General features: G+C 48.2%; 1 protein-coding gene across 2 annotated transcripts in view; it reads left to right on the forward strand.

Annotated features, from left to right (window-relative positions):
- The window catches only part of PHKG1 (phosphorylase kinase catalytic subunit gamma 1), a 35,142-nt gene that overhangs the window by 7,150 nt on the left and 13,715 nt on the right, over window positions 1–14,277 (forward strand). For both annotated transcript variants that reach the window (XM_006113099.4, XM_006113098.4), the window contains exons 2-4: window positions 6–138; window positions 4,732–4,907; window positions 7,559–7,613. In XM_006113099.4, coding sequence (XP_006113161.1) covers window positions 56–138; window positions 4,732–4,907; window positions 7,559–7,613 — 314 coding nt within the window. In that variant the 5' untranslated portion in view covers window positions 6–55. The remainder of the gene's footprint in view (window positions 1–5; window positions 139–4,731; window positions 4,908–7,558; window positions 7,614–14,277) is intronic.

Consider the following 14,277-nt stretch of genomic DNA (forward strand, 5'->3'; position numbering starts at 1 on the left):
TTTAGCTCTTTACCTTGACGCAAGCCTTTAGCGTGGGCACAGTGAGGATCCTAAGATGACCAAGGAGGAAGAGCTACCAGACTGGCATTCGGCCAAGGAATTTTATCAGAAATATGAGCCGAAAGAAATTCTGGGCAGGTAAAGTGGGGCTTCTGCCAATGGGCCAATAATTTGTGGACAGAATTGCTAAAACTTACTTGCATTAGTCACGCGAGTAATTGCACTGATTTGACTCAGACGCCGCATGAGAGAGGATTTAGCCCTATATATGTTCCATGTATAAACCTTTTGTCCCCCAGTACTTTTACAAAAATTGTCCAAGATTACAGAGTTGTGGCTATTTCTGGTGAAGAATGATGCAACTGCTTGGCAATGAGAAACAAGCCTTTCTGACTGTTTAGGGCAAAAACTGCTAGCTGTCACCTCATCTGAGTAAGACTTCCTGCCACCATTTATAGATTTCTGCTCTTTGTGCAAGGACATTATTACGAGCACTTTCTCAGGGTGCCTAAGTCACTGTGCTCCCCTTCTCCCACAGCAACAGAGAGACTTGCCGGGACTAAACCGGGTTTCAGCTTGCTGGCGCTGCAGTTTCTTAGTCATCTAATCTCCTCAGGGCTCTGCCAGTCCTGACTTTCCCTTTCAGATTAACTCTTGGGGTACCTCAGCCCCAATCAACTCTGACATGCTCCCCTGTAAAGATCAGAGCCTTCCCATAGAACTGAAATATACAAACAGTGAAACAATTCTAAGATTCTAATCAAATCTAATCAAAGATTTAAGTGACACTGGAAAAAGGATAATGGAAACAGAAATGGTTACACGCAAAACAAAACAGGCATTGCACACTCCTTAAAATCTACACTGAACAAAATCCGTGTCTAAAGTTGTTTCTCACAAAAGCTCCCTTGAAGCATTTTCTACAAGGCAGGTTGAGATCCTGTTTTCATTAATACAGTCGTACTGCCTGGTTACCGACTCAAGAGCAGGACGACAGAGTGCTGTCCCTTGCTCCCAGCTGTACACCCTCAAGGAAAGCTCTTCCCTTCGCCCCTCACTGTTCTCCTCTTTCTGTTAAATTGGCATTTAGCACAGATCTTTGGTCTGGCAAAACTTTTCTCACCTCTGCGGGGAGTTGTCACCTCGGCTGGGGAGTGCCACCTTAATACAAGTTCTAAAGACATGTTTTCAATATACAGTACATAGGAAAGCTAGGAAGAGGCTAAGATGCTCCATCAGAAGCACTTTAACGACCTGAACATTAATCAAAAAAGGAATGGTAAAAAAGTGGCAATGTGGCTGGAATGCTGAGGAACGAAGGTGTAAGTAAGCTGGTGTGCCGGGCACACCTGTAAGAAAGTCTGGTAGCACTTTATAGACTAACAAAACATGAAGATGGTATCATGAGCTTTCGTGGGCACAGCCCACTTCTTCAGATGGCCGGAGTTATGAGTAGGGGATAACTTCGATAATCTGAAGAAGTGGGCTGTGCCCACGAAAGCTCATGATACAGTCTACATGATTAAAAGACAGAATTATGTAGCACTTTAAAGACTAACAAGATGGTTTATTAGGTGATGCCCGTGTTAGTCTGGTCTAGCTGAAACAAAAGACAGAACTATGTAGCACTTTAAAGACTTGTTAACCATCTTGTTAGTCTTTAAAGTGCTACATAGTTCTGTCTTTTGTTTCAGCTAGACCAGACTAACACGGCTGCATCTCTATCACTAATCTACATGATTAGTTAGTCTATAAAGTGCTACCAGACAATTTGTTGTTTTTTCTGTAACAGACTAACTTGGCTACCCCCTGAAGCTCCCGTAAGAAAGTGGTTGGCTGGGGGTGGGGTTCCGATCCAGCTCCTTCTTCCAACCCAGAACTAAGGCCAGCAGCCAGGACCCCAGGCACATGAGATCAAGATCCTGGGGGTGTTGTAGCATCTCCCACATGCCTAGTCCCTTTCCCATGCCTATGGGCACTGTCCCTGCAGCTCCCATTTGGCTGGGAACAGGAGCAGCATGGGGCAGGGTTAGCAACTGGGACTGCCCCATCCCCTCCTTCCCTCCTCTCCCCCTGCACTCCACCCTGCATCCCCCAACCTACTGCTTTGGGAGCCCCTGCCCTGACTCCTGCACCCTCCCTACACCCCCATCCCCTGCCTGGAACCCCTGCACACTACTCCACACATTTCTTTCAGGTACTATTAGATGGCAACCCCCCGCCCCAACTTGAGCAGCCCCCAAGGAGATTGTGATATGACAGTACCCATACGAAATGTAAATTACTTTCCTCCCTGAGGAGTATCAAAGAACAGTGCAAATATGCAGGGACAAAATCAGAAAGGCTAAGGCACAGAATGAATTATTGCTTGTTATGGTCCTTGTTAGATGTCAGAAGTGGTTGTTTAAATACATTAGGAGAAAGATGAAGAAAATTGTAAGCCCTCTATTCCGTGTGGAAGGGGAGCTCATAATATTATCAAGAAGAATGAGGTGGTCAAGGTCTGTTTTGCTTCAGTCTTCACTAAAAAGGTTAATGGTGACCAGATACTGAACACAGTTAATATTAACGATGGGAAGGAACACAAGCCAAACAGGGAAAGACTGGGTGAAAGAATATTTAGAAGACTTAGATCTGTTCAAGTTGGCAGGTCCTGATTCATCCTAGACTAGGGTACTAAAGGAACTAGCTGAAGCAACTCTGGAACTGTTAGCTATTATCTTTGGGTATGTCTACACTTCATTCCTCTCTCTCAAGAGGAATGCAAATGCAGACACCGGAAATTGCAAATGAACCATGGATTTGAATTTCCCATGCTTCATTTGCATAAACACATTATGGCGCTATTTCAAAATAGCGCTATTTCAAGACAAATACGAGGTAATTTCAAGATAAAACCCTTCCCTTGAAATAACCCTTACTCCTCAAAAATGGATGAATATTATCTTGTAATAACCCCGTTTTTCTCTCGACATAGTGCTATTTTGAAATAGCGCCATAATGCGATTATGCAAATGAAACACGGGAAATTCAAATCCGCAAATTCAAGAGAGAGGAATGAAGTTTAGACATACCCTTTGAGAACTCCTGGGCTATGTCTACACTGCAGGGTTTTTGCACAAGAAGCTTTTTGCGGAAGAGATCTTCCACAAAAACTTCTTGTGCAAAAGCATGTCCACACCTCAAAAGCGCATTGCAAGAGTGATGTGCTTTTGCGCAAGAGAACATCCAAACTGCATGGACGCTCTTGCGCAAGAAAGTTCTGATGGCCATTCACAGAATGGCCATCAGAGCACCTGTGCTTTTTCTGATAGGCTCTTTTTGTGCAAAAAACCCCTGTTGAGCACCCACACACACCTTTTTGTGCAAGAACTATTGCGCAAAAAGGAGTTATTCCTTGTAGAAAGAGGTATACCTACATTGCAAAAAGCCCTCTGTTCTGCCGTTCTACTGTACATTTACTTCAACAAAAATGTGCTCTGTGGGTTTTTGCACAAAAACTCTGCAGTGTAGACATAGCTCTGGAGGATGGGTGAGGTCTCAGAGGACCAGAGAAGAGCAAATATAGTACCTCTTTTTAAAAAGGACAACAAAAAGAATCTGGGGAATTATAGGCCAGTCAACGTAACTTTGATACTTGGAAAGATACTGGAACAAATACTACAGAAATGAGAAATAACTGCCTGGATACTAGCACTGCTGCAGTGGATCCGGGGGTTATAGTAGATCACAAACAATACAAGTCAACAATATGACGCAGTTGTGGAAAAGTGTAATATTCTGGGATCTGTGGACAGAAGTCTCATATGTAAGATACAGGAGGCAAATGTCCTGATCTACTCAGCACGCTTGTGGCCTCGTGGAGTACTGTGTCCAGTTCTGGGTGCCATGCTTTAGGAAGGATGTGGACAAATTGGAGAGAAGAGGAGAGGAAACAAAAATGGTGAAAGGTTCCGAAAACCAGACCTAAAAGACAAATTTAACAACAAAACCACACACGTGTTGAGTCTTGAGAAAAGGAGACTCGGCATGGAAGTCTGGACAAGAAGCAATGGACTTCATGTGTAGGAAAGGAGGTTTAGGTGAGACATTAGGGGAAAAAACCTTTCTAACTATGCACATAGTCAAGCTCTGGAATAGGCTTCCAAGAGGGATTGTTGAATCCACATCACAGAAGGGTTTTTGGAGCAGGTTGGGCAAACATCTGTCAAGGATAGAGCCGCCATCGGAACTTCCAGGTCTCTGGGCAAGGTGGGGAGCAGGCTCTGGGCCTGCAGGAGGGGGGGAGTGGGATCTGTCAGAAGGGTGGGGCTGAAACGAGCCTCACTCAACCAGCCCTTTATCGCTCACTGGCCAATTTGCGCTGCCTGGGGTTCTAGTGGCAAGTTCTCAGCAGTGGCGGCTGGGAGTCCAGGTCCTTTTAAATCTCTGGGCCCTTTGTCCCCACTGGCAGCCCTGGAGGGCAGTCTAGGCTTACTTGGTTCTGTCCAGCACAAGGAAGGGGCTTGCTTTTTTAAAGGTTACGTCCAGCTCTACGTTTCTATGATTCTAGTTGCAGACTGTAGCTTGGGCCCTCAGCAGGAGCTTGGGGAGTCAAATTAACATGTGGGAGCTCCACAGCATTTTCTATGGACCCGAAAGCACCTTACTTGTGCAAGAGAACAGCAAGTGAACCTGACAAGGAATTGTCCTCCTAAACTTCCTGTCTTTTCGTTGTCTTTGTCCTGGCAGGGGGGTAAGCAGCGTGGTTCGTCGGTGCATTCACAAACCCACCAAGCAGGAGTATGCGGTGAAGATTATAGACATCACAGCTGGTAATTTATCCCCTGAGCAGATCCAGGAGCTGAGGGAAGCCACTATCAAGGAGATAGACATCCTTCGGAAGGTCTCAGGCCACCCCAATATCAGTAAGTCAAAGCACTAGTCTGACTGGGCACCTGGGTAACAAATTGATCAGTGGCTTTTCCTTCCCCATTTTCTGTTCTGTTCTAAGGCTTCACGAGAGTTTTCAGATTTTGATTAACCTCCTTGGCTCTTTCAGCTGAAATCCCTAGAGGGGAAGGGTCCGTCTTTTGTGGGTGCTCGCCTGATATTGCTATTGGGCACTGTCTTGCTAGGATTGGATCAAATCCTAGATGAGCAATGAGTCATTCTTCCATTCATATCTTCCCCCCGGATGCATAATGATCCCAGTCAGCATTTCTGGACAGAACACAGCACCTGCTAGAAGCAAAATCCCAGCAGTCCACGGAACATGGAGCTGAGTAAGATGGGCTAGAAGAGGTGTTCAGCCCCAGTGCCAAAGCTCACAGATTTCAAGACTCTGAGGCTGCGTCTAGACTGGCCACTTTGAATTTGCGCAAGAACACTGACGATCTAATGTAAGATTGTCAGTGTTCTTCCGCAAATACAATGACTCTCCAATTCGGGAAAAAGCCCTCTTGTGCAAACACTTTTGTGCAAAAGGGCCAGTATAGACAACTGAGAACCGTTTTGCGCAAAAAAGCCCCGATGGCGAAAATGGCGACCGGGGCTTTCTTGCAGAAAACCGCGTTTAGATTGGCACGGACGCTTTTCTGCAAAAAGTGCTTTTGCGCAAAAGCATCCGTGCCAATCTAGACGCTCTTTTCCACAAATGCTTTTAACGGAAAAAGTTTTCCATTAAAAGCATTTGCGGAAAATCATGCCAGTCTAGACGTAGCCTGAGGCTATGTCTACACTGAGGCAGTTTGTCGGAAGAGGAAATGCAAATGGAGTGCTCTTATTTGCATATTCTCTTCCGATCCTTTTTGTGGAAGAGGTTTTTGCACTAAAAGGCCCTATGTAGACGGGGCCATTTGTCAGGAAAACCCCATTTTGTGCAAGATCCCTTATTCCTCGAAAAATGAGGTTTACAGAATCTTGCACAAAATGGGGTTTTTCCGACAAATAGCTCCGTCTACACAGGGCTTTTTAGCGCAAAAACCTCTTCTGCAAAAAGGATCAGAAGAGAATATGCAAATGAGAGCACTCCATTTGCAACTGAGCGCTCCATTTGCACGTCCTTTTCCGATAAACTGCAGCAGTGTAAACGTAGCCTTAGAGAATCACTGTGCAGATAAACACTGTGATCGGTGTTCTCTGTAAGCTGTGCGCTTGGGTAGCCACCCAGGAGAGATTGAAATGCCGCCCAGCTGATTACCAGAGCACCCACAGCCGGCAGCATGTGTTTCTACTGGTGGTCCACATCTGCACATGCCTCTGTGTATAGAACAAAAATTATTCTGCACACAGATGGGGAAAAAATTAAGGGAACATTGACTGTCCATGAAAATCTCTGCTTCAGGGTAAAGAGCATGGCTTGGTCTCTACAACAGGCTTATGTTGGTATGAATAGGTTGCTCAAGGAGCTGGAACATCCAGAGCCCTGAGCAACACAGTTCTATGACCTAACCGCCAGGGTGTGGAGTCCCTCCGCTGACAGGAGCCGGCGGCCCAGCTGTACGACTGCAGGGCTGTAAGGACAGACATGCCCTAGAGTGACTAAAACCGGCAAAGTGACCCAGGGCAAGCACCTCACGTCAGAACCTGCTGTGTTCACATTTGATTCCTCAGGGCCTTGGCTGTGGCTTGCAGGCTCTGGGATCGTATGTGGCACCTGAAATTCCTCCCTGATACTCCAGGCCTCGTGTGTTTCCCCTGTTAATGACTCAGCGCTTCTGAAAAGTACAGGCTGTGACCACCGGGACAAGCTTCCCAGTTCTACCAGAGGCAGCTTTTTTAGGGAATGGAAAGGGGGTGTCGCTGGTTCCTGGGGCTGGTAGTTTCCCTTTAAAAGGATTCCAAGCAGTCCCTCACAGTGCCGTGCCGTTAGAGCTCTGATCCGAGAAAGGGCCCCAGGCAGGGATGGGCTAGAATCCTTTCCCCTGCAGAGCAGGGATCTAGGCCTACAGCCAGAAGTTTTAGGTAGCAAAGTTGGCCTTGACGTCAGCAAGGGACGTGTGCTGGTCTCATTTTTCGCCCTTCTGGGGGAAGGGGGAGGGAAAGACAGTCAGGAATTCTGGGGTCTGTCGAGAGGCAGAATGTAATTATCCAAGGAGGTGTTTGGCCACTGTGAGCACGGACCCTTTGGAGCCAGGGAGGAGCAGAGCGAGCCAGGACTTTGGCATGTGTCTTGTCTGAAAGGGGAGGCCTCTAGTAGCCCGGTGGTCTCTAATGGTGCCGGGACACTGCCTCTTCTCCGATTCACCCACCATTCACCCTCAGCACCTGGGGTTTCCTGGGTGGTCTCCACACCAAGAGTGAACCAAGCTCAGCTCTGCATAGGACCCCAACAGCAAAGTCCTGGGTGACTCCTGCAATGTGTCTGTCATGCACACTCAGCTCCCCCTGAACTCAGCAGAAGTCCAGGGCACCCCACCACCTTACAGGACTGGGCTTCCATTGGGGAGCTCCGAGAGGAGCTCGTCCTTAGGGAGTCAGTGAGTTATGGGGTTTGGAGCATGTCTGCCTGCACGTACAGAGAGCCCAGTGTCAGTTGCAGCACTGTACTGACTGTCACTATCATGTTTTATTGCAGTTCAGCTGAAGGATAGCTATGAATCCAACACCTTTTTCTTCTTGGTGTTTGACCTGTAAGTACCATCTGCTTTTGGTTTGGTCCTTACGTCCGACTGAACAGAACACGGCCCCATGGATTCGTTACACCCGTTCAGCCCTTCCAGAAGTCCACAGGGTTTACAGTAACAAAGCCAAAAGCGAAATCTGTCCCCTGGGTTTTACAGCTTTTCCTATGTGTGTTCACTGTACCAGACTGAAGTTGAGACTATAAAGGAGTGACAGGTCCTCCTTAGCCTGAAAACACCCAGGGCTGGCTTTAAACACATGCAAAAGAAGGATGTTAAGTAGTGTGTATTTTACTAATTGCACTTTTGCATCGACTATTCGATTAGTTGATAGGGAGGCGCTGCCCCTTTGAAATGCCGCTGTGGCGTTTCCACGGGGCAGTGCTGCACCGAGCCTGGGATCAGCTGAGGACTCCCCCGCTGACGCTGGTCTCTATGCGGCGCTGCCCCTTTGAAACGCCTCCGCGGTGTTTAAAAGTGGCAGCACTGCCCAGAGCTTGGGCTCCCTGTGGCACTGCTGCTTTGAAGTACCCTCTCATCCCCCCTTGCTGCCTCTGTCTAATAGAGGAACTAACTGACTATTCCTGTCGACTATCTGATAAGCCTTTGTTTATCGGATAGTCGACTAGTCCTTAACATACAAGTCAAGTAACAGGTGGGTGCTTTAGCACATTCCTGGCCTGATCCCCTCTCCTGCAGTGAGTCCAGAGGGAATTCCTTGCTACTCTCCCAGCCAGACACTGAGCCCCAAGCTGTGTAGGTCCCATCCAGCCGGATATTAGGCAGGTCCTGTTGAGGGTCGAGACCCTCCTGCTCCCAGTGAGCCCTGTGGGAGCCAAAGGCAGGCAGCCACCTCAGCATCCCAGTCATACGCAGGCAAGCAGAGTTGGACGGTGGGGAGAGGAGTAACTGCCGTCCGGTTTCCAGACCCCAGTTCTGGTTGGGCAATGGGTGATTTTCCATAAAATAGACCAGGTAACTTGTGCTTTGCTGGCTGAACCAAAGCGCTGGCACGGAAACACCCTCAGACGCTCGCTGAGGAAACTGGAGATCTGGTTTGGCTCCAGCTCGATAACAGAGGCAGCCGAAATTGCCAAACGGGCTACGCAATCGACTGAGATCCCTGCAGGTTTCTCAGGAGCCCAACCACCTGTGCAATGCAGCCCGCCCGCGGCAGCTGGCAAGGGGAAGTTGTTCTAACAAGCGCTTGTGCCAAGCCGTGGTAGGTTAGGAATGTGATGAGAGAGCAGCTGAAGGCAGGTTTCTCTTTATGGCACAGTTCCCGCCATCCTGGCCACAGGCAAATCAATCATCAGAGAGGCCCCCGTGACCAACTGGGAGGAGGCGAAATGCATCAAGTCAATGACAGAGAGAAACAACGATAACACTTTGCATTTCCCTACTATCTTCCACCCGAGGGTCTCAAAGAGCTTTGCAAGCCAAGTGCACTAAACTCGATGCCCCCGTGAGGCCAGGAATTATTGACACCGTGGGCGGCCGGAGGCCAGACAGAATGCACGATCGGCGCCCCCACCTGCATGGCTGTCAATGGCATGACATCATCAGCAGGTGCCCCGGGCGCCCCGCTGAAGACGGCCCCTAGGCGACGGCACCCTAGGCAGCAGGCCGCCCCGATTGTCACCTTCACTTTACAGCTTGGGGAACAGAGAGGGTAAGAGACTTGCCAAGCGAACACTTCCCATGAGTGTGAAGGGTCACAAGTCTGGCGGAGAGGGGCAACAGCCCTTTTACAGAGGCACCTTCCTGTACTCCCGCAGGGTACAGCTACACAGCAACGTTATTTTGGAATAACTGACGTTATTCTGAAATAACAAACAGCGCGTCTAGACTATAAGGCTTTATTTCGAAATAATGTTGAGCCGGAGGACTTCTTACTCCGACTCCTGTAACCCTCATTTCACGAGGAGCAAGGGAAGTCGAAGGGAGAGTGCTCTTCCTTCGACTGCCTGCTGTGTAGCCAGCGCCCAAAGCTGAGTTAAGCAATATTGATTTCAGCTATGCAGTTGACGTAGCTGAAGTTGTGTAGCTTCTTCCGACTTCAGCCCTGTGTGGAGACGTGCCCTTAGCATTGCATCTGATCAGCTGATTGTCGGCTCAGCCATTTAAATTTAAATGAAGCCGCGATTATTTAAATCGCGGCTTCATTTCCCTTTGCCGAACAAACAAATCTACATGGCTCCGTCGACGGAGCCGTGTAGTTTAGACGTACCCCCAGTGAGCTAGTTCAATGAGACGGGTGTGTCCATTCCCCATCGGCAGACACCCAGCCGCAGTTCCAGCAACTACGGCAAAAGGGCCTTTGTGAATGGAAACTCAGGCCCTGAGTCCCACCAGGCCCCAGCTGCACTTTGCAACAGAACGGACTCTGCAAGGCCTCGGTGCTACACACCCACAGACGTTTTCTCCACTGCTAAGACTGCAGCCTCCCCTGCCAACACAGGCTTGGCTGCAGCTGTCAGCACAGGCAGCCCCCGCCCCCGCTCTGTGGGAGTGAGCGACATTGCTCAAGTTTCTCTGTAACCTTTGCTGAGGTCTGTCACAGACCCCAGAGTCTATTTATACCTCTGGACCCCCACAGCCACGCCTCTCTTGTGTAATGCTTCGACTTCTGATCAGTGAGGGCTGGTGCTTTCAGCCAGCTCTTCAGAAGGCAACCAGCTGGAGTGGGAAAAGTGCTAGTTCTGTGGCTTAGACCTAATTTAACTCAGGTTGCAATATTGCACCAATTCACCAAGGGTGCGTCTGCACAGCAGTGTTATTTCGTCACGACGGCCGTTATGGGAGCATCTACACAACAATTCCCTTATTTTGAAATAAATTCAAAATACCCGCTGGCCTTACTCTGACTTCTGTACATTTCATTCCACAAGGAATGACAGCTATTCTGAAATAGCCATTTCCGAATAGCAGCAATGTGGACGCTCCACTGCTGCTATTTCAAAATAGCTCCTCCCCAGGGCCTTTCAAACTAATCACTCCCCAGTGCCTCTGGCGCCCTACATTAAGATAGCATGTCCACATTAGGGAGCCTGCCTCGGACTCATTTTGAAGCGTCCCAGTAGTGTAGACGTGCTATTTTGAAAGAAGCTATTTCGGAGTATTTCTTCTGGAATAGCTTGTTTCAAAACAAGTGTGCAGTGTAGATATAGCCTTTGTCTCATGGAATGAGGTGTACAGCTAGTTCAGATTAGGAAGCCTAATCCGAACTAGTACTCCGTGCCGCGTGTAGCCGCGCGGCACGAGGTTCGAACTAGCTGGCATTTAAAAATGGCGCCGGCCGGCTTCATGCAAATGAAGCCCGGGAAATTCAAATCCCGGGCTTCATTTGCAGTTGCGGATGACTACATTATCCCCGCTAGTTCGAACTAGCGGGGTAGTGTAGACATACCCTGACTGAGGCAGCAAAACTTAATGAGGGAGGGGAAGCTAGGGTGCCTCACGCCCCTCCTGGAATTTCTTCACATCCCCCTAGGGGGGCACGGCCCCCCCAGTTTGGGAACCCTTGGTCTAGATCATCCCTGACAGGTGTCTGTCCAACCTGCTCTTAAATATCTGCAGGGATGGAGATTCCACAACTTCCCTGGGCAATTCATTCCAGTGTCTAACCACGCTGAGAGTTAGGACGTTTTTCCCAACATCCAACCTAAACTGCCCATTACTTCTTGTCCTCTCATCAGAGCAGAGGCACAGCGAGGGTGTTATGCACCTGGGGGCAAAGGCAACATTTGCTTCCCCTCCCCCGCCGCAGCACAGTAAGGTCCCGAACCTGACACATGGCTGAGCCTGACCCTGGAAGGATGGGGAGGAGCTTGTACCATGCCTTCCTCCACCCCTTTCAGTTTGGGGCTGGGCCCCCTCACACACTCACCCGCCAGTGGAGATGGAGGAGGGTCCAGCCAGTGGTGGCGGGTGGAGGAACAGGCGAGCCGAGGGATGACAGAGGGAGTAGAAAGGAACTAAATTGGTGCCCCGTAGTGTGGTACCTGGGGGCAACTGCCCCTCCTGCCCCCCCTTGCTATGCCACTGCATCAGAGGTCAAGGAGAACAATTTTTCTCCCTCATCCTTGATTCATATTTAGCTGTTGACTCATATTTAGCTTGTGGTCCACTATAACCCCTAGATCCCTTTCACCAATACTCCTTCCGAGACAGTTGCTTTCCATTCTGTTATGTGCGAAACAGATTGTTCCTTCCTATGTGGAGCACTTTGCATTGGTCCTTATTCAACATCATCTTATTTACCTCAGACCATTTCTCCAGTTTGTCCAGATCATTCCGGAATATGACCCTATCCTCCAAAGCACTTGCAACCCCTCTCAGCTTGGTATCATCTGCAAACTTTATAAGCATACTCTGTATGCCATCATCTAAATCGTCGATGAAGATCTTGAACTCCCTGTGGAACATCACTTATTCACAGCATGCCTATGAAACATTAATAACTACTCTCTGAGAATGGTTATCCAGCCAGTTATTTACCTATCTTATAGTAGCCCCATCTAGACTGTATTTCCCTAGTTGATTGATAAGGTCATGCAAGACCATATCAAATGCTCCCCCGTCGTTGCTCTGAGCTTGCTGCATTAACCCATCATCTTATGCCTTGCAGTAGCCACCCTGAGCAAAAGAGCCCTCGGATCTGAGCTGTGTCCCGTGGGAAAGCTCTAAAAGCTACTTGCTTGCAAGAAATCACTGCATGTGTCAGGCAAAGCACTTCTGGGCCTGTACAGCATCTCTTGTGATGCCAGAGCACAAGGGAATGCCGCTCTGGTGTAGAAAGTCATCTCCAATGGCACTACAGCAGGGGTGGGGGTGGGACTAGCCAGTGCTGTAAAAATGGGACTCAGGAGCTCTGCCACCAACTTCTTGTGTCAACTTGGGCACTTCTAAAAATATGTTTAATTTTTTTTCCGTTGCGTTGGGCCTCAGTTCCTCATCTGTGGCTCCGAGCCTCACTGGCTTTGTGGGAATATGGTTATTCATGTTGGTGAGGGTGTCACTCATAGGCTGTGTCTACACTGGCAAGATATTCCGGAAAATCAGCCGCTTTTCCGGAAAAACTTGCCAGCTGTCTACACTGGCCGCTTGAATTTCCAGAAAAGAACTGACGATCTAATGTAAAATCATCAGTGCTTTTCTGGAAAAACTATGCTGCTCCCGTTTGGGCAAAAGTCTTTTTCCGGAAAACTATTCCGGAAAAGGGCCAGTGTAGACAGCACAGTAGTGTTTTCCGCAAAAAAGCCCCAATCCCGAAAATGGCGATCGGGGCTTTTTTGCGGAAAAGTGCGTCTAGATTGGCCACGGACGCTTTTCCGGAAAAAATGCTTTTCCGGAAAAGCGCCCTGCCAATCTAGACGCACTTTTCCGAAAATGCTTTTAGCGGAAAACTTTTCCGTTAAAAGCATTTCCGGAAAATCATGCCAGTGTAGACGTAGCCATATTGTCTCCTCGCTAATATTGCCCAGACTTCCTTGGTTGTGGCTTCACCGTGTCTTTTTGTTTCATGTTCCCACCACCCGTGTTCGCTGTAAGCTGTGCACTTGCATAGCAACTCAGGAGCTAGTTAAACGCTGCCCAGCTGATTAGCAGAGCGCCCACAGCTAGGTTTTTTGTTTCTACTCGTGGTGCACATTGGCACATGCTTCAGTGCACATAAAAATGATTCTGCATCGGGATGGAAAAAATCAATACGTAGATGGAAAAGATTTGTGGTGGGCAATATTCCCTCTAATCTCACAACAGTCCTTGTGCAACTACCTATTGCCAATAAAAAGGATTGCAGCACCTTAAAGACTAACAAAACATGTAGATGGTGTTATGAGCTTTCATGGGCACAGCCCACTTCTTCAGATGAATGGAGAAGTGGGTTGTGCCTATGAAAGCTCATGACACCATCTACATGTTTTGTTGGTCTTTAAGGTGCTGCAAAACTACTGGTTGTTTTTTAAGTTTTTCCAGTTACAGACCAATTCGGCTTCCCCTCTGAAGTTATTGACAATATTCACCTGGCTTTTGGTCCTCTAACCCATGCTGGAGGTGAACAGTTCCAAGTCTCCGTCTGGCTAGACTCAACTAACGTTCTTCCTTCTTCTGGGGCCACGGTTTATCAACCCAAGGCTGATGGGTAATTGGCTCAGTTGGTGACTGAGAAATTCCCTCAACCACCTCCAGACTTCTACTGGGGAACTAATTGCTATCAGAGTGATCAGCAGGCAGACTTGTCTGTTTGTACCTGCACAGAAGGGCTGAGAATCCAGGTGAAAAAGTCCCTCAGGAAAACCCCCCACAATAAATAAATGGTTTTGAAAGTGGGTGGGTGGTCAAAAGAACCCGTTCTTTGTTGTGTAAAAGACCTGGGGAGGATTCCTTTAAAATAGCTTGTGAGCCCTCTAGTGCCTTTCATGGTGTTCTATGAAGCTGCCAGAACCCAATCACAACAACCAGCATATGTATGTAATTTGTTCCATAAGGGTTATTTGGACCCTATTGTGCCTCTGTGGGTCCTTCCTATTATGTTTGTGGCAAAAGAAACAACATTATTTAGAACTGGCAGATCTACTCCCTAAGGGAGTCATTTCTGTGCTCTTGAGTCTTTAGTGACCAAATTAAATAAATAAATGGCTTCCTCCTTTAAGTCAACACAGTTCCAAGA

This window comes from Pelodiscus sinensis, chromosome 21 (genome assembly GCF_049634645.1).
Source record: "Pelodiscus sinensis isolate JC-2024 chromosome 21, ASM4963464v1, whole genome shotgun sequence".
In the NCBI taxonomy this organism is placed as follows: Eukaryota; Metazoa; Chordata; order Testudines; family Trionychidae; genus Pelodiscus; species Pelodiscus sinensis.